The 19,132-nt window shown below is 40.0% G+C and overlaps 1 protein-coding gene across 1 annotated transcript in view; it reads right to left on the reverse strand.

Annotated features, from left to right (window-relative positions):
* Nucleotides 1–278: 278 nt before the first annotated feature.
* Nucleotides 279–19,132, reverse strand: part of ANKRD13A (ankyrin repeat domain 13A) — a 352,335-nt gene continuing 333,481 nt past the window's right edge. The window contains exon 15 of the mRNA XM_069214719.1: nucleotides 279–7,844. Within this exon, the coding sequence (XP_069070820.1) occupies nucleotides 7,658–7,844 (187 nt within the window). The 3' untranslated portion in view covers nucleotides 279–7,657. The remainder of the gene's footprint in view (nucleotides 7,845–19,132) is intronic.

The raw sequence follows: 19,132 nt of genomic DNA on the forward strand, positions 1-19,132 counted from the left end.
AAAACCTGTCGATTCTAGCAAGCATTCTCTTGTCTCAGAATTAGGATGTTTTGCTTCTTAGCTGCTTAGTTGTGACTATTCTTAAAACCGTGAGATTGCCTCACAGTGAAAGAGCGCTTCACAAGCTGCCATAAAATAACATAACATAACATACGTAACATCGCATAGGCAGGCTCCCAAGTAACAAAATACCCAAAATGGAATGCAAATGAACATGCACATAAATATTTACGTTTAGGAAACGCACTCAGCGTAAAGAACACACGCAAGCATTTTGTCTTTCTACGGTTGGAGTGTTTTAATGCAATGCAACGTTGTACAGGATAACATCTTATATGTAAGCCAACAAATATTTGACACTGCGGAATCGTGAAATTCAAAAAAGGTTACTCATTGCCAAAGTTCCAGTGCAACCGGATTCCAGAATGACACGAGTTTGTGAAATGCAATAAACGTTTTTTTAAATAAGAATAATAGTTACACTGACTAAAATGCAAATCCAGTTAAGTAGCAGAGTAATATGAAATACGTTGCTGCTGAGGTTCATCCCAAATACACAACATTGAATGAAAAAACACACATACCAGGAATTTGCGACAATAGCTCATTTGCCATATGGGCAAATCCATACAGACAGGACCCCGTATGTCATTAAATGGGACAGGCGCTCTGTTTCGCTGGACCGCTCTAGAACTATTTTGCCCCCAGTAATGTAGGTATTGCAGAATCGGTGAAAGGAATGTTTTCAGAGATTTGAGGAAAAATCCCAATTAGGTTTAGTGGAGCGCGTTCACAACTGCGCAGCACTATGGTTCACGCTATTGTGCTTGGCAGTGAGCTTTTCTTGAGGGCCCTTATGTTGGATAACCCAACTGACAATACTCTGAGGATAAAATATTGAAATTATAACCATTGATTTTGACAGCCCAATGCCGGGTTTTGCTATGCAGAGGGATCAGGGTTTGGGGCGATGTTACCAAGCTCTGTAGCATACAGTACACACAGCATTTAGCATCTACGTTCAGATTAAGTGTGACAGTGCAAATAACCATAGTCAGCATTTTCTTGGAGTCGCTGCTCGTGTGGATCAACATAACCTTAAAACGAGCAAAAGGCCAAAATGTAAAGGGAACAACAAATTCCACATAAAATAATACAAAATACAATAAATATGAATTCAACTTGACAGAGTACATTACATAAAAAATACAAAGTGCTATACTTCAAAATAATAAAAAGGCCAGAATAAAAGGACTGCGATGACTTGACAGCATGCATTTTACACAACAGGAGTCGAAATGTTTTTAACGAAAATATAAGCTCAGGAGATTTGTCTGCTAGATGCTTTTAAACATTTTCTAAGAAAACTCATTGGCTGCAAAAACAGAAATCGCAGGAAAAAACATACACAAGCTTTGTTGGGAAAATAAAAGTGCAGCGAGTGGTGAACCCAGTTGAAAAAGGTAACTTGCCTTTGCACTACAAACAATATGTATTTATGTGTTCTGGCTTCTAAGTCCACAGGGTACCTAGGGCTATGAGCACAAACGTCTCTTTCCGAAAATATATATAGAATTACATACCACAATGGTAAAGCATTTTGGGGTATACTTGCATGTAAATCGACTTTTTAAATTAAAGTTTATTAACAGTATTTAACCCTTTTCTAATTGCTTTTAATGCCAACAGGTAATTATATACACATATCATTAAGTGTAATATGTTACTACGTATTACAGTTATATAGTATAATGTCATCATGAGTCCTCGTGACCTAGCAGACCATGAGATCAAAGATTAATAAGTTTGCAAATGTTACCAGAATCCCAATTTGACATTATAGTATGAAATTAGGTTACACGCTTTCTTTTCTTTCCACTTTGCTTAATATTTGAAGACTCAGGGTGTGTGCATTTCGGGTAGAATTTATAAACATTCGTTAAGTGTAATATATATGTATAACGGTTTAGTAGCTAGCATAATATTTTTATCATATAATATAGACCTTCTTAGTTAAGAAAAATACCACTATACCTTGCTACTGTTTCAAAGGGTTATAGATAATGCTGCTAGAAACGCAGTACTAAATATAAAATCTGGGTTTGCAATGGAAACTCGTTTTCTAGTGAGTAAAAAGAGGGGCTTTACAGCCTTATCATGGATGTTAACAAACCTGACACTCTCCAGAACATATCATGGTAGTAGGCATGGATTTGTCTCAATAAATGGATGTATGTGAATGTATTGCAATAGGAACTACCAGTCATATGCTAGTATGAAGGCCAAAACCACTGATTATAGTACAGTTTGGAAGACCAAATTCAGTAAATCAATAATCTTTCACTATCAGCCTTTACCCGATACCCTAATAAATGTTCCTATGAATGACTGATATATATTGTACAATCAACAGACCACCCATCATCTGGTGATCTGTGTCAGCGCTGGATAAAACCACACTAAGTGCATAAGGACCACCATATACCCACCTCTCTTACTATAAATTGACTTTGTTAGTAACAACAAATGTAGTACAGGTGGTAGAGGATAGTTGGATAGTGGCATACAGATGTAATAATAGGAGTACCAGAATCTTCTATGTTCAACTTGTGGAACGCCATACAAGAAGAGGAATATATATAGGAGGCAGAACAGAAAAAGGTAGACTTCCTGCAAATTCGTTGTGAAGGACAGCTTGATAGAATTGCGCTACAAATCTGACAACATTTTCCAATGGCTTTTGATAAGTGATAGGGATACATGCAGCCTGCTAATCCTCTCAGCAAAGTTGATGCCTGTGTCGAAGCGCCACCATGAGTTGAAAAATGTTAATTATCCTTAATTTATTTGAAAGGAGCAGCTATGATTAGACGATAAACGTCATTATGGGTTTATAATATCCTTTTTACTGCCACACAGGAAGAGAAGGCATTTGGTAATGTGTTTTTCTAGTACTACCTTAAAATAAATCAACTATGGGTTCTCTTTGAAACCTTGATGGTGAAGTGTCCAGAGTGGAGACCACGGCTGGAAGTTTTCTAGAGCGTAGACACTTCTGTATCAACTATGACATGATCCATACTGCTCCATGATGAGGAGAAACAGTGACACACACCTTTTGGAGTGGGTTTATGAATAGAATGTGTAAGTATGTAATGTCTGTCATAGTGATAGGTTATGGATCCTGCAATCTTTCATGCTTTGTAATGCTTCAAAGTTTGAAATATACAACAGTGTGTGGTGGAGGAAACAAAAAAGCATTGAGATATTTAGCAATCCATCGTTATTTTTCATATTTTGAGAACTTGATATGTTAATTTGATTCTACATGTACAAAACATATCAAACAGTGGTATTTGCATAGGCTGAGTATGCCTCCATTTTGTCACTCATTCTGTTCTACCACTTTTAGCACACTCAACAGACTTCCTCTGCACATGTCAGTCTCATGCCTCTGCGTCTATGTTCTTTCACATGTGAGAAGACCTTTTGAACTGCAACGGTCAGCCAATGCCAGCTCACCAGCAGGTGTTGGTCCATGTCTTCCCAACATCGACCTAAGTCTAAAATCTGAAATACAATATTATATACAATAAATAAATGGCATGTTTCTCCTCAATCTCGCATCCATCTTTACCCATAGTTCCAATAAAAAAAGATTGAGATGGTGCTACAGGAGTATCAAGTGGGTAAGTGCTGACACTTTTAAAGCACTCAAAGGAACAGGTCGTTTTCTACATTGTTCCTTTGTTTTCCTTCTATTTGACTAGATAACCATCAGCTTAAAAGGAGACATGAAACTACAATGGGAAATCAGTTACCTAAAGAAATCTTTTATATCACAATGCGTCACTGGACTAAGCACCACTTAGCGGGTTGATGCATTTGTAGCATTTGCAGTACACCTTTTCAGAGTTACATATTTCAATAAGGAGTTCTCAACTGTGTAAAAGAGGACAAATTATACTAATCACAATACTCACAAAGATGAACAAGCTCAGATGAGCCGTGACCTCCAAAAGAGTAAACTAGGAGCCAGTAAATAGATAGGCACCAGAGACTTGAAATCTACAGCTATTACAATGATATCTGCGAGAGGTTACAATTTCTTGGCTTACACTGAATATTCCATTAGAACCAAGGTCTGAGTCTCAGGCTTGGGAAGATGCAGGTAGTCAGGGGCTAGTTACAACTTTGAAATAGAGTCAATTAAATATGTTTGTGAGTCATTCCCTACAAAACGTTCGGAGATTTATTCTAGTTTTCTAGAGATAAGATTTGTGGTTAACAAGTGTCCTGCTACATGGAGACAAAATGTCTTTGACCTACTGACTTTGCAGCCATCAGGATAGCTCTCAATTACGAGAGTCGAGAGGAAAGCCATCCTGAAAATCTGAAAGAAGGCAGCTGAAGTGTGAATGCAGTATTTTTGTGATACTGAGTGCCTCTTATGTCTTCTCTATACAAGCTTGTAGCATGACGCCAGTTTCATGTTGGATAGGTCACAGTTCATTATTACGAACTTGTTGGAGACAGATGTGAAGAAAACATGGCGCAAAACCAGTGTGATCTATCCAAATGGCTCTTTTACAAAGCAGATTAGAAGGTCCTCCCTATGTCAAAATAAAAGAAGGGTCTACTGCATACTGTGATTAGTAAGCGATGAGTCTTAGGGGCATGCATCTCTCCAATGTAATGAAAATAAAAATATTATGATTCCAATGAGTCTTGCTTTATATGGTGCAAAAGAGCCCTGGGTTACAGTAACAAATTAAAGCACAAAGGCAGTGGTCTTCTTTTCAAAACAGCAACAAATCAGTTCATATGATACAGGTCTGAGTAACCAATGAGTACCAAAAACACAAGGAACTGAAATCAGAATGCAAGGAGAATATGGAGGGGCTCTGCAGATGAAGACGCATGAGCCCTACTAAATCAGTCTATTTTCTTTTTAGTTGCCAGCTACTTTTACGAAGCAAATTCAAGTGCAATCGCTTGGTGGAAGATGTATACACAAATACTAATTGAAAGCATGCTGTACAGGAAAGTGTATATTATATATGGCCATGGATCAGGATATATTTTGCCCTCCCTGATTCATTGTAATGACAGTGACAACAAAATTCGAAGGACGTGCACTTGTTATCTGTGTGTTTGTGTGTGCACAAACACGCATGCCTTGCGACAGGTAATAAAAAGATACTTACAATGTACTTGAATTCTTTTACTGTCTTGCGATTAGGTCATACTCTTTCACATAGCAGGGCATTATTTAGGATATGCTACTGAAGGAATAGACTATACTGTCAAGTAACGTTCCTTTGAAATCTTCATTACACAGCTGTAAAAATGTATTATTTTTGAGGAACTCTGTTTCAGACAGATATAAAGACCTAAGCTGGTGGGAATATAACACAAGGGACACAAGGGACACGCCTCGGTTGGGGCCTCCTTGCACTATTGCCTTTATCCTCTTACTGGCAGGATTGACTCACAGAGAGGCAAACAAGCTGCAGCCCTCATTTTAGAGACTGGAAGAATGGAACTTTATATTGATTTTTTTGTGGTACAGCATCTCCTAACACGATCCATGAGGTTAAAGCGGCTTAAGTTTCACCGAGAATAACTTCACTGAGAGAAGATATTAAAGTTTTTGTGTAATAAAGTATAGTAAACTCCTACAAGAGATAAACTATATTGGGGGAACGGCTCGACCTTACCAATGAAGACTCTTTTTTCAGGGTGTTAAACTAAACACGGAGTGGCTTTTAGACTACACGAGAACAGATACAGATCAGAATTAATCTATTAAAGTCACCTTAATGGAGCTATAATTTATGTCACGTAAAACAACCACAGACCATTATTTCATATTTTCATATATATTCTTAGCAAATAAAAATGCTTTCCGTGGTTTCAATAACATTTGAGGAGAAAGCTGAACACATTGTTTAGATAAACCTTTATCAGAAGATAATGCCAGCCATGACAACCAATGAGAAGTGTCCATGTCAATGAAATTGAAGAATTAACCCAAATATTCTATTTAACTTTTCTGAAGTTAAACTGTTCCTATCTAAAACATACAGTCTCACTGATATGTACAGGTTTTGTTATTTTCTGGAGCAATTAACAACGGGTGCTAGCATCTTATACTGGCTGTTTCTTCTGAAAAGCAACAGACACTCCTATATATCGATAAACACATACATGGAAAGAGACATCATTCTCTCAGCGCAGGCAACCTCTCAGATAATGCGCTTCACATCCAACCACACAAAGCAAACTTTCAGATGACGCCTTTAGGGTTCAGAGAGAAGCAGGTACGGGACATAGACAACTTAATTTTCACATTCAACAACATTCTAAAACAAAAATAAAAAATAACCTTTTTTATCTACTACCTTTAAGCTGCTACTAACAAAACTGTACAAATAGTTATAAGCAGAGATTCTGCCCAACACTGGGTCACCATACACCAAGCACAATAGTTGGAAATTCGTATTCAAGAAAAGAACATTTTTTTAAACTGCTCACTGGCATTGTGAACATAGGCATTTGCGGAAAAAGAACCTCGCAACATACATTTTGTGGAAAAACATAAAACAAATATTGATATTCCCATTATGAAACCGTCTATGTTATGCAACCTGATTGAGGGCATCTTTACATACTCTAAAGTAAGTCAGCACTTAAGTAAAAGCATAAATTAAGAATATGGCTCATAGATTGAAATCAATTAAAACATCAAAGGTTTGCCTTTTCATGTTTAATTAGTTACACCCAAGTTCTAAATGTGGCACGTTCTTTTATGGAGTAACCCCTATCAACCATGCTAAGCATATGGATCCCAGAGCAATCACCCACCAAAAAGAGGCAAGAAGGGAAACACTGTTGATCTATTTAAGTGTCACGCCACTGTACGGCATTTATCATTTTGATTACCGGACAACGAATGATCATTAAGATATACCAGCACATTGTGCATGGGCATGGCCCTGGAAGCTCGTGATACACTTTTGGCAGTACTCCTTATTTGTTCATTTTAACCTGAGTTGTGTTTTACAATGAATGGGCATTACAAATGTTCTAATAGTCTAGTATGTAGTACATGGGTATTTTTCTGGAAGGTAATTGTACATGTTTTGGCAATAATCTTTAATTGTGCATTGAACTGGAGTCTTGTTTCCTGGCTCATGCGTAGCCACCATTATTGGGGTTGGGGCCTAAGTGTAGTTGTTGTGGGTCCATACATAAGCATTTGTTCTCCACAGATTAATTTCAAACAACAGGACCCTTACTAACAATGTTTTGAACCTCCAAAGTATCAGCAACTTAAAAACAGAACAAATGGATTGGGTAATGTAGCTCAGGAGGTGTCCATTCAAGGAAAACACCAGTTGGAAGTTATTAAAAAAATCCTGTTAAAAAAATAAACATCTAAACATAGTACAGTGTCTTTGGTTGATAATCCAAGTTGATATTTCAAGTCCTCAGAACGAAATTCCCTGAGGATCATGTACTGTAAGAAACAATTGCTGGTTTTGAGGGAGGGCCCAACCTATGGTAGTTGAAATGTTAGACCTTTCAGTAGAATAACAGTTTATACATTCTCTGCAGTATACATGTAGGAGAATTTTCACCACGTGTCTCGATTCTATTTCTCTTCTAGAGAAAGTTTTAAAATCCGTTCAAGCTCAGCCTCTTCCATCTGCCGTTGAGACTCTTTTTCCTGCTGTTCTTTTACAGAAAGCTCCATGGCAAATTGTAACTCCGGATCGAAACAATTATGGCTGCTGGGCTGTAAACCACGTGAGCTGGCTAACAAACTCTCCTGTAACGCCCTGGGCAATCAAAGCAAAATGGGCCCATGTTAGATGCATTTAAAATAACTGTAAATAGTTGTTACTCAAAAGATCCATTGTTTTATGGGACAATAACACAAGTACTTACCACCAGCCACAAGTACAAATAATAGCAAAATATAAAACATGAAACAAACATCAGCAAACAGCAAATGTGACAATATGTGATTATTTTCTTGTTGGTAAAATCACTCTCCAAAAAAGGATTTCAATCTTTTGAACAAAGGTGCAACCCGAGAGCCTGTCTTTGGAAGCAGCAGACAACTAATAGCTACTGGGTTCAGCTCTTATTTGTCTAGTCAATTGTGCTCTAAACTACACCTGCTTTTGATTTTTTGATGCTGCCAAAGATCCATTTAAGGAAGAAATATTTCAAGTGAAAAGAGAAAAGTCTAAAATTTAAATCTTTAAAGAGGCTGTTGTACACGACTTATCTTCCTTTTGGACTACTCCATGTCCTCGAATTTAGTTCCCAAACACCCGTGTTACATGAGACTTAGAGAAACACTAATGAAGACAGTGATCTTCAGAGGAGAAGTGTAATCTATGAGCAAGGGGGCCTATTTCTTACCGCTTTGTTTTGGCCAACTATGCAAGACCATAATATTTATTCGAGCTCTCACCACCGTACCAATACAAAATGTACTCACCCATCCTGGAATTTAAGATAAAAAACCTTACCATTACTGTCAAAATGGCAGCCTAGTCGATGGTATTGAATGTCTTAAAATCAAAGCACAAAACAGCAAAATCATAAGGGTGCTTCTTGACCGTATTCAACACCAAGACCAAGCTACACAGGTTGATTACTGTCCTGCCTTGGGATAAAAAGCTGCTTGGTTCTTCAGAACTAACTTGCTGAGAATCTTCATGAGAACTCCAATCATGCACAATGGATATAAAGCACCATTTTCCAAAGGGTCTCTCTGATAACGGCCACCCACACACTTTTACCCACATGGATAAATGCAGCTTTCTCACATTAAAGGCGTCATTAAATCTGACCATGAATTGGGGTATTCAGTGGCCCACTAAATACCATAAATAATTTCAATGGATACTACCCCTTCTTGTAGCTTGCCAGACTTCAAGTTTTCAATTACCCAGTTAATATCCTCTTCCAAAATGTATTTATTTATAAAGCACAAAACTACCAACCAAATTCATCATGGCATTAGGGTAGGAAACATAACAGAGGAAAACACAGGAAAGGTCCAACAGGAGAGGGGAAACAAATTCAAGAGAAAATCCGCAAGTGAGCTTCTTGTTGCATTTCTTGGTGAAAGCCAACCCAATTTTGGAATTTAGGACCTAAAAATATCTTCCACTGCTACTTTTCTTCCTACAACATGGGACAGGTGAGCAAAAGAGAGCTAGATGTGAGGGGTCTATTAGAAGCATGCACGGTCAGAAATTAGGACAGTTTCTAGTTCCTTCTACTGGAAGGCACAATGAATAAAGCACAGGGCCCCATATAAGTGTGAGACTAAGAGCCTGATTACGACCTTGGCAGATGGGATACGTGACAGATATCCCGCCCGCTGTTTTACAAGTTCCATACGATATAACGGAACTTGTAATACGGCGGATGGGATATCTGTCACATTTGTGACAGGGTATCCCATCTGCCAAGGTCGTAATAAGGCCCTAAATGTTTTTAATGTAAGAGAAAAAGTCTCTTTCATTGACGTTGCCATAAAGAACAAGGTACTTCTCTCTGACAAAGCACTCTCTGGTAGATACTCGAGCTAACCACAGATTTCTCATCTCCAGAATGCCCCCCGATGCCAGACTGTATTCAGAGAATTCTTCCAGCAATGCTCCTCGCTCCTCACATGTAGGGAGTGCCGTATGGTTCTACAGTGACACCATACTGCCATTAAAGTAACGAAGCAGAGCCAAATATAAGTGCCACCCTGTGCACTAATGCCAGTCTCTTGTGTCTTTCTTCTTGTACACCCTCAGACATGGAGTGTAGAACAAATTGTCTGAGACAGTGTGCCAATTCCTAACTTGGGACATTTCAACCTCACAATGGGTTGGTGGGAGGAATGCATAGCTTGGAGTCAGGAGAACGAAAGATACATGGACAAAGTGATAGTATGGCTACGCAATATAGACGATCTATTTTTGATTTGGAATGGAACGGAGGACTCATTTAAACAATTCTTCACAGGTTAGAACCTGAATGACATTGGGTAACAACTTCATGTAACACTTCTATTGAATTTTTAGATGTGTTGGTATACATTGAAGGGAATGAGTTACGGACTACACTACACAGGAAATCCAGTGCAACTAACAGCATCCTACATGGGTCCAGTTTCCATCCCAAATCATTGATTAAAAGCATTCCGTATGGAGAATTTGTTCGGGTTAAAAGAAACTGCTCAACTAAACAGGATATGAACCAAAAATTTTGGGAAACCAAACAGAGATTTTTGAATAGAGGATATAAGTTGAAAGAAATGAATCAGGGTGAGGCAAAAGCAAGAGCCAAAACACAGGCACAGATACTGGTCCAAAATAAGAAAGTGCCAGATGAGACAAAAACAGAAAATGATGAGTTAAGACTCATCTTAGACTACAGCAAAGAGAACCAATAGATACTAAGGGCCAGATGTACCATCACGGCCCATTGCGATTCGGTAATAGCGATTTTTAAGAAATCGCTATTTACCGACTCGCAAAGGGCCATGTATCACATTTGCGAATCGGTAATAGCGATTTCTTAAAAATCGCAAATGCTATTACCGAATCGCAAATTGCGATACCAGCCCCATTCGCAGCTATGGGCCTGTTGGCCCATAGCTGCGAATATTTTGCATTTCCAAAATTGAGATTTCTGAACCAGAAATCGCAATTTTGGAAATGCAAAAGGCCCGGGTGCTGGGGGCCTAAGGCCCCCTCTCCTGCACCCCCAAAAAATTATTTTCTACATGTAAGGTACACACATGCCAAAAGGGCATGTGTGCTTTACATGTTTAATTTAAAAATGCAGTTTAACTGCATTTTAAAATTTTGCACCAGGTTACCACCTGGTTGCAAAGCATGGTATTTTGCAAGTGCAAAATGCCATTTTAGGAAAAATCGCAATTTAGCTATTTTTTCCAGAATAGCCTTGCGACCTGGAAATTGCGAATCGCAAATTGCGACTCGCAATTTCCAGGTCGCAACGCAAGAAATCGCTATTTTAGCGATTTCTTATTTGTGGTCTGCGAATGCATTTCATGCATCGCAGATCACGGTTTTGCACTCGCAAACGGCCGAATTTACCGATTCGCACCGTTTGCGAGTGCAAAACTTTTTAATACATCTGGCCCTAAATGTATTAAATAAATATTGGCATTTGATTAAAAAAGACAATGATATTGGGGATATATTGGGAACTCGACCATCTGTTACATACAGGAAAGTACCAGCACTAAAAGATATACTAGTAAGAAGTCACTTAGAGACCCTTAATATCTCCAATTGGTTAGTGGATGGTAATAAGGGATTTTACTGTTGCAACAAGTGCAAGGCATGCAAAATTGGTTGCAATAAGAAAACAGTAATTGACTTTCGGGGAAAGGAGATTACAATCACAGATAGAATTACATGTGACACAAACTTTGTGGTATGTTATAAAATGTCGATGTGGTCTACGGTATGTTGGCAGCACTATCTGCCCTTTGAAAAAGCGCATTCTAGAACATATTAGAGCAGTACAGAATGATGACAATGCATATGCAATGACCAAACATTTGAAAAATCATCAAGCATCAAATTGGTTACATATGAAATATTATGGCATTGCAATAATCAAAAAACATGAACGGGGAGGGGAGGGGATAGAATTCAGAAACTGAGACGTTTGGAATCTAGGTACATCATTGGATTAAAAACCAAGTATCCTTTTGGGGTGAATGTCGATGAAGAATTATACTGTCACTTGTAAATATGAAATAACAATGAAAATGGCACATCGGCTGTTGATATACAAAAAAAATGATTTAATGAACTATCAGTTGAAGATGTATATTATGGATGGGTACTAGACCCAGAACAAGGGAAGATATAGAGAATTACAATATGTAATGAAAAGAGAATTATCAATAGGACAGTGCATTATCAGATGTACCATAGATCATTGGATATAGCTTAAAAAGGGAAAACAATAGAATTAGATTAAGTAATATGTAGAAGATGCTCTCATATAAGAATGTTGGTGTGTGTTCTTGTTTTTTGTTTATTTTATTAAACATTTTTATATATATAATCATTTTTTTCTCTCAATTTTGAGTTAGATGGGTTGTAGGAGCACAATGACTGTTCATCATAAAAGTAAAAATTGATTTTATAATATGCATATATTTTTAACTGAACTACATATCCCAGAATGCCACATAAAGGCATAGTGAGATAAAGAGTATAAATAGAACACTTCATGGAATGACTGATCACCGTGACCAAGACCGTGAAGGTTGAAACGCGTTGGTGTTTGTTGTGGAGATCATACTGCACATTAAAATGAAAAACTAAGTATCCTGTGAGTGCCACGTCTTTGACAGAGATGTTGAACTTGCGAGAAATTAATAAGGGAACAGGTCCTTCCCTGGCGTGGGCACCGACTGAATAGAGCGCGCCTTGAGTGGACTCTTTTGAGCTTATATATATATATATATATATATAAATATATATATATATGTATGTATATATTCAATAAAGAAACAAAGGTCACAGGAACGTTTAGTCAGGAAATAGAATTAAAAAAACATAGAAATTCATTAAAAACCCAAAGGTTACATGGACGTTATAGTAAGGCTCACATTTCAAACATACAAAACCATAGAAATTCTGCAGTTATGGTTAGTTATTTCAAGGAATTATAACTCGCGTCCTATTGTAACTATAACTCGCGCCCCCGCCGAGTACAGTTTCCTCATCAACAATTTTATATGTTGCAGTGATGATTTCACTGATGCCATAAAAGATGTCATGCCTGATGTAATAAACGCGGCAATTAGCAGTGCATGGAGAGGGCGCCAGTTATAGTTACCTTAGGGCACAAGTTATAGTTACCCCAGGGTTTAAATGAGTCTTTGGAGGGGGGCCCCGTGCGCCCCCTCCTTTCTTTTGTGCCCAATGCCCCGGGACCTGACCAACCCAGGGACTATATTGTAAACAAAAAAACGGGACACAGCTCTTGTTTTTTTTGCCAAATTTGCAGATCCTCCACAAAATTCGGCTAAAAGTTTTTTTTAAATGATTTTTTGCCCTTGTGGGGTCCCAGGGGGGATCCTAGCACCAACGCTAGGGGGTCAGGGTATTCCTACTCTGCACCAGCAACGGTTTCTCCATGGGGGTATTGGGGCATCGCCCCCGTATTTGTTGCCCCCTCGCCTCTAAAAATGATTTTAGAAGATTTATATGCCCAGCCGCTGTGCTTTTATTTCAGCCGCGGGCCGAGTGCACATTGCAGACAGCAGGCTTTCACGTCATGAGTGGGCGGGGGTGGGGCACCTTTATAAACAGCAAAGGAAGACTCTATGGGTCTGAAGACATGTGTGCGCATGTCGGGTTGGACGGGTGTCTTCCTACAACCAAGCCGACATTCGCACATAATGCATCTCCTACCAGAACGTTAGTGAGCCGAGGATCATAGCTGCATCCTCCTCGGTCTTCTAAGGAGCACTGACTTTGCCTGCACCAACCAATCCTGCTGCTGCTCTTATGCTGTTTGCTGATATAAACAGCAAGGAAGCAGCATCTGGATTGGCTCAAGAGGCGAGGTGCAGGCCTAGTCTTGGAGGCAGCACTGAGATGGGAGGTTTGGCTTACAGAAGAATATGGCCAATCACAGTATGGCTTTATTGTGAAGCCATGCCGTGACGCGTCATTTTCTATCCCTTGCTGCCAGTCGTTCTACTGTTCCTGCCTCATCATGACCAGCCCTGTAAGTAGCAAAGCCGAGGGAGAGGAGCACCGCACCTGATCCTAAGTAACTTATCATTTTAGAGCTCTCCATTTCATCTGGTCTTGACCTCAAATAGCACATAAAGTGGCATACGTGCTGGCTATTACCTCTTTTCAGTGATTCTCTGTGCTGAAGTTACGTCTCAAATCCAATTAGCAATTCATTAAAAGCCCTGGCGTCAGCTCAGCATTCAGCTAGTCTAGGCCAATCACCTAATCTTCGCATGTGTTGTAACTGTGTAATTATTAAATATGTATGTATTTCTTTGTTACAGTGCTCATTATGGTGAGCGCGTTATTCTTAGACTGGTATCGTTGAACTTTATTTCTGTGCCCGTAACACCATGCCTAAATTAACCTGACCTGTATAATAGTCACTGTTCATGCTAAGTGCTGCGCTTCGTTAGGTACCCTTACCGGTACATATTCAAAATGATACAAGGCAAACGTGAGGCAGCCGTCGTGTGTTTTTTTTTGTCTCCGTGCACTGGACTGAGGCTTGCGGACACACACGGGAGTGTTCACTTGATTTGACTAAATGTGTGACCGGACATGAGAAGTGGCACAGTAGGGCGCTTAAAGACTCTCAAGGTCTCCTTAGACGAGCGAATGCATCATGAGGCAAGTGGTGGATGGAGGAAGATTACTGTTGTTTACTAGTTACATATTTATTTGACATGGATGGTGCTACAGATACTACCTTCCTGCTCACGCTGCGATTAGCTTTGAGCAAGGTGAATAAATGGAGGCCTCTGTTTTATTAGCATGTCTCCTCTCTTCCTTTTACCAAAAAATGTGCAGGTGGCGACTTCAATCTTATTTATTGCTTCTAAACACATCTGTTGCATATCTCTCTCTCTCTCTCTCTCTCTCTCTCTCTCTCTCTCTCTCTCTCTCTCTCTCTCTCTCTCTCTCTCTCTCTCTCCTCTCTCTCTCTCTCTCTCTCCTCTCTCTCTCCTCTCTCTCTCTCTCTCTCTCTCTCTCTCTCTCCTCTCTCTCTCTCTCTCTCTCTCTCTCTCTCTCTCCTCTCTCTCTCTCTCTCTCTCTCTCTCCTCTCTCTCTCTCTCTCTCTCTCTCTCTCTCTCTCGGGGAGAGAGGTGTAGCTCTTTTTTGCTGCGGAAGGCGCAGCGGTATAAAGTGTGTGTGCACATTCATTTCTTCATGGATGCATTCAGTAGACTTTCTTTTTAGCTGGACCAGTGGATTATTTCCGTGACATTATTCGCTCTCTGCTTCTCATCCAGGCCATTTAGCTTCCCTTGGGCAATGAGTTTGTGCTATAATAAAATTGTAAAATAAAAGATGTACACACAGTAGAGCGTGCGAAGCATATATTTAGATAGCCAATAAGTGATTTATCATTCCAAAGTAATTTGCAATGTCCTGGTGCAGAGCAACACTTCCACCAACGTAAGTAAAACCTGTTGGATTAACGTCAGTGAGGTCTGTTTCTTCAGACTATCCTGAGCCTTTGCGAAAGAAATGTCAGACTTTCATTTTATACAGGCTTCCTTGTTGACAGGCCGTTCGCAGCGTTTAATGCTGCATTATGTGTTTTCTAGGAATTCCATTATGCCCCCTCCCCAATGCCCAAGACGTACATTGTTTTAGCTGAAACGACTGCAAAAACAGGTGGTCTCTAGGCATGGCAGTGTTGGGCGTCCTTAACTATTTTAAGGTAAACTGTGACACAATCTTGCTAAAATCAGAAAGAATGGCATCCATGGTAGGGACTGACCCTCTACTGTCATTTATATCCAAAATCAACAAAATGCATCTATGACAGTGAGGTTCAAAATGTTGATCCAAGCTAATAATGTTAAAGACATTCCAAGACAGTTCTGTAGAAGTCAACGGAACTGCAATTAAGGCAGGGTGTTTTTTTTTGTTGTTCCCTAAAAAAAAATGCTTATTTCCTTTTATGTACTGTTACCAAATGTATTTATTGCTTCCATGGTCTTGCTTTTTTGAAAAATTACCACTGTCAGAATTTGTGCAGTGCTGCGTGATAGCTTGATTGATGGTAATGTACCGTAATCTGACTGTAGGCAGACTTTTTGCTCTGTGGCTGGTGCGCCACGCTCCTCTCTGTTGGTAGGGGTTATTTATCACAGATTCATTAATGCCTGGGCAATTCTTAGCAATTGTGAATGCATGCTGCTTTCTTAAATTTCCTCTAAAATTCACCATTTGCAACTCCTTTTTCCAAAACTTTCTTGGGGGAGAAGCCTCTTAAACCCCCCCCCCCCCCCATTTTATCCATCAGGCTCACTCGCTTTTCTCGCACGCGATAAAACTCTCATCCACAACTTTTACGCGCGACCATTTTCAAATGCCACCAGCCGCCCCTGTTCTGTACCCTTTTCTTTTTTTTAATGTGTTTTTTGGGACTTGGCTGAAGCACCAACATCAAGCTACCTTCCAAATTTGGTGTGATTCCGTTCAGCAGTTTGGGCTGTAATCATGTCTAAAAACCCCATGGCAAAAGGCATGGAGATAACAAGTTTTGGTACCCCTCCCTTTTTCTCAGCCCCCGCTTGACGGATCACCCACAAACAGCTGAACCAATTGTCTTATTAGTTTTGAAAATTTTGTGAGGACTTGTCAAGGGGCGCCAAAGGTATTAGCAGAATAAAACATGCTTCTTAAGGAATGGAGTTAATGATTTAAAAACAGCGATCCTTGCTGTACGGAGCGCTATTGCAAAAATACTGGGGGCAAAGAACTCTCCTCCTCTTGTGCTGCCAACAGGGCCTAAGGGGTTAAAGGGGCTGCTACATGTGAACGGTTGGCCCCCTGCAACAGAGTGGTGCCGTAGGAGTTGTCGAACATCGAAGCACCCATCTTGGTACTAGTTAAGGGCTGCGCTGGCCACTGACGCAGCAGCATCTTGTAAAACATTCCCAAAGAGCTCCATCTTATCATAGGGCCATGACTTCTATTCCCTTCCAGCTTCCTCGTTCTGTGCAAAGGGATGGCACCCACCCTGAAAACACTATGGCCGCCCAGCAAATATCTTGCCAAGACGCTCCTATAAAGAGGTTTTCTCGTATTCCATGCTCTGTCTTCATGACTAATGTTCCTAAATTGCAACCTGGCACCCGTTAGGACAGCCTGTCATTAAAGAACAAGATCCTTCATTGGATCAGAAATGTTAGGCATTGCCATTCGATTATTTACTCTGTTATTGTGAGTGCAGGGCATTTTCCTTTGCAGGAGGGGTGGTGGGATTATATTGAAATTAAGCTTGTAGCTCGGGAGCTGGTGGATGGTTTGATTGCTTTAGACCTATGCACTTACCCTTCCAAAGCGTCTGAAATTAATTTTCAAACTGAGGCCACCTGGTGATGAGCCTGGGATAATAGAGGGCCCTGGTAGCACTCTTTTAAGATCTGGTGTGGTTTCTAGCCTCAGACCCCATCCCATGCAGTCCCCTGATAGTAACAATGGTCTGACAGATTGGTTGACTATGTAACTTTGTGTTTCGAGGGGGAGGTGTGGTGGTCTGGCAGCCTTAGACTTTAACCTCCAGACTTCCCCTAAGCCTGGTGAGATAATTTCCTGGAGGGGAGACTTTTTTGCCTCATCCCGCCAAACTTGTGACTCACGAAACTCCACTGGATGGTCTTCAAAATAAAACATAAAGCTGTCTGGCCCAACAGTCACAACCTAGTATACAGTTAGTTAGCTGGAATATAGCGAGAATCTTGCTTGATCCTGAGTGAGGAGATTATATTGACAAATTCCAAATCTGCCTTTTCCAAGAAACCTAGGCAGTAGATATAGTGCACAGGCAGGGGTTTGCAACATATTCTATTGAAGACACAGCTTTGCCAGTAGGCAGGCCTTTGGGTGGCCTTACTGTATGGTTCAAAACAGCCCTCGACTGTCTATTAAAGGTCATCAATACTAACTGTCCAGAACGCCTAGTGCTCAAACTGGTACCTAGATTAGGGATCTCCTACCAACTGGTGAATTTATATAACCGATCTACCCCCCTGAATAAAACCTCCCCAACCTAAAATCCCCATCTGCTCTTTTGGAAGCCTATGGAAGTAAACACCTTCTAATTACTGCAAGAGATTTTAATACTTCTTTTGAGCCCTAGTCTCCTTTACTCGAGCTGTTTATGGAAGAAGATGAATGATGGGGGATCCCAGCCTATTCTGGCCCTAGAAAACATGTGAGGATGAGTTCTGCTGCTCTCTAGATAGTAGACCTATCTGAAGCTTATGATTTAAGTGTGTGCACATCAGATTTGGGGGCTAAACCAACTTTTAGAAGGGGGGATTATAAAAGTAATATTGATTATATATCATTGGATGTTAGGGCCTGGAAATAGATGGTAGATCACCGCCTGGATAGTGATCATTTCCCTCTTGTACTTACCCTAGTGGGGTCCTGAGTGAGAGAGTTTCCCCAGCCAATAATTCTTTCTATTTAAACTTCCCTAATTAATAACAGGCGCAATGTGAGGTGGGTGAACATTTGTGTTGTGCAGCATATCCGGAAAGATATCCAGCTAACAACAAGTGAAGCCTTGGCAACATTTATCAAACACGATTGCACTCCCTCCTAGATACTAGCAGTACACAGTGATTTGTTTTCTAGTCTGAAAAATGTCTTTGAATTAGAGATCACACCCCCATAACAAAGTTTCCAAACTACATGATTGGTTTGATCACCCTTGTAAAGTGGCAAAAACTAGTCTGATGAAAGCTCACTCTCAAAAGCAATGTAAAGGCTAATATTATTATTGTGAGGAAAACGTAGAGCAGGGTTATTAAAACCAGCAATTCCAATTGGGAAGTCAGGACATGGGAAGATATGCTGAAAGCAACGGTAGAGAAGGATAGCAGACTATTTTGGCGCCTGGTGAAGCACAGGGGACGCAGAGTCCATGCTCGTCCAGAATGCCATGCTTCCACAGGATAATGGAAAAAACACTTTACCGTTCTTTGTGCCTAGCTGGAATGTACTGATAATGACCAGGAGTCTATAATCCTTACCCAGGAAAAGGTAAGCGAAACTGTGGTCTTCACACTGTAAGAAACTCTTGATGCGCTTAATGTACAAAACGTGGAGAAGGACCCTGTTCCTGACAGAATTCCTGTTGATATGTTTCGATTGGAACCATTATTATGGGCCATTACATTAACTGTCTTTCCAATGCAACTGTAGCAGGTGCCCCTATACTGGCCCGTGGGAAATCATACACATTTCCAAAAAGGGGAACAGACAGGATCCACGGGAATCCCATAAGTCTTATTGAAATGTTCAAAAAATTTACAATAGCCAAATATTGACTA

This window comes from Pleurodeles waltl, chromosome 11, assembly GCF_031143425.1.
Source record: "Pleurodeles waltl isolate 20211129_DDA chromosome 11, aPleWal1.hap1.20221129, whole genome shotgun sequence".
NCBI classification, from domain to species: Eukaryota; Metazoa; Chordata; class Amphibia; order Caudata; family Salamandridae; genus Pleurodeles; species Pleurodeles waltl.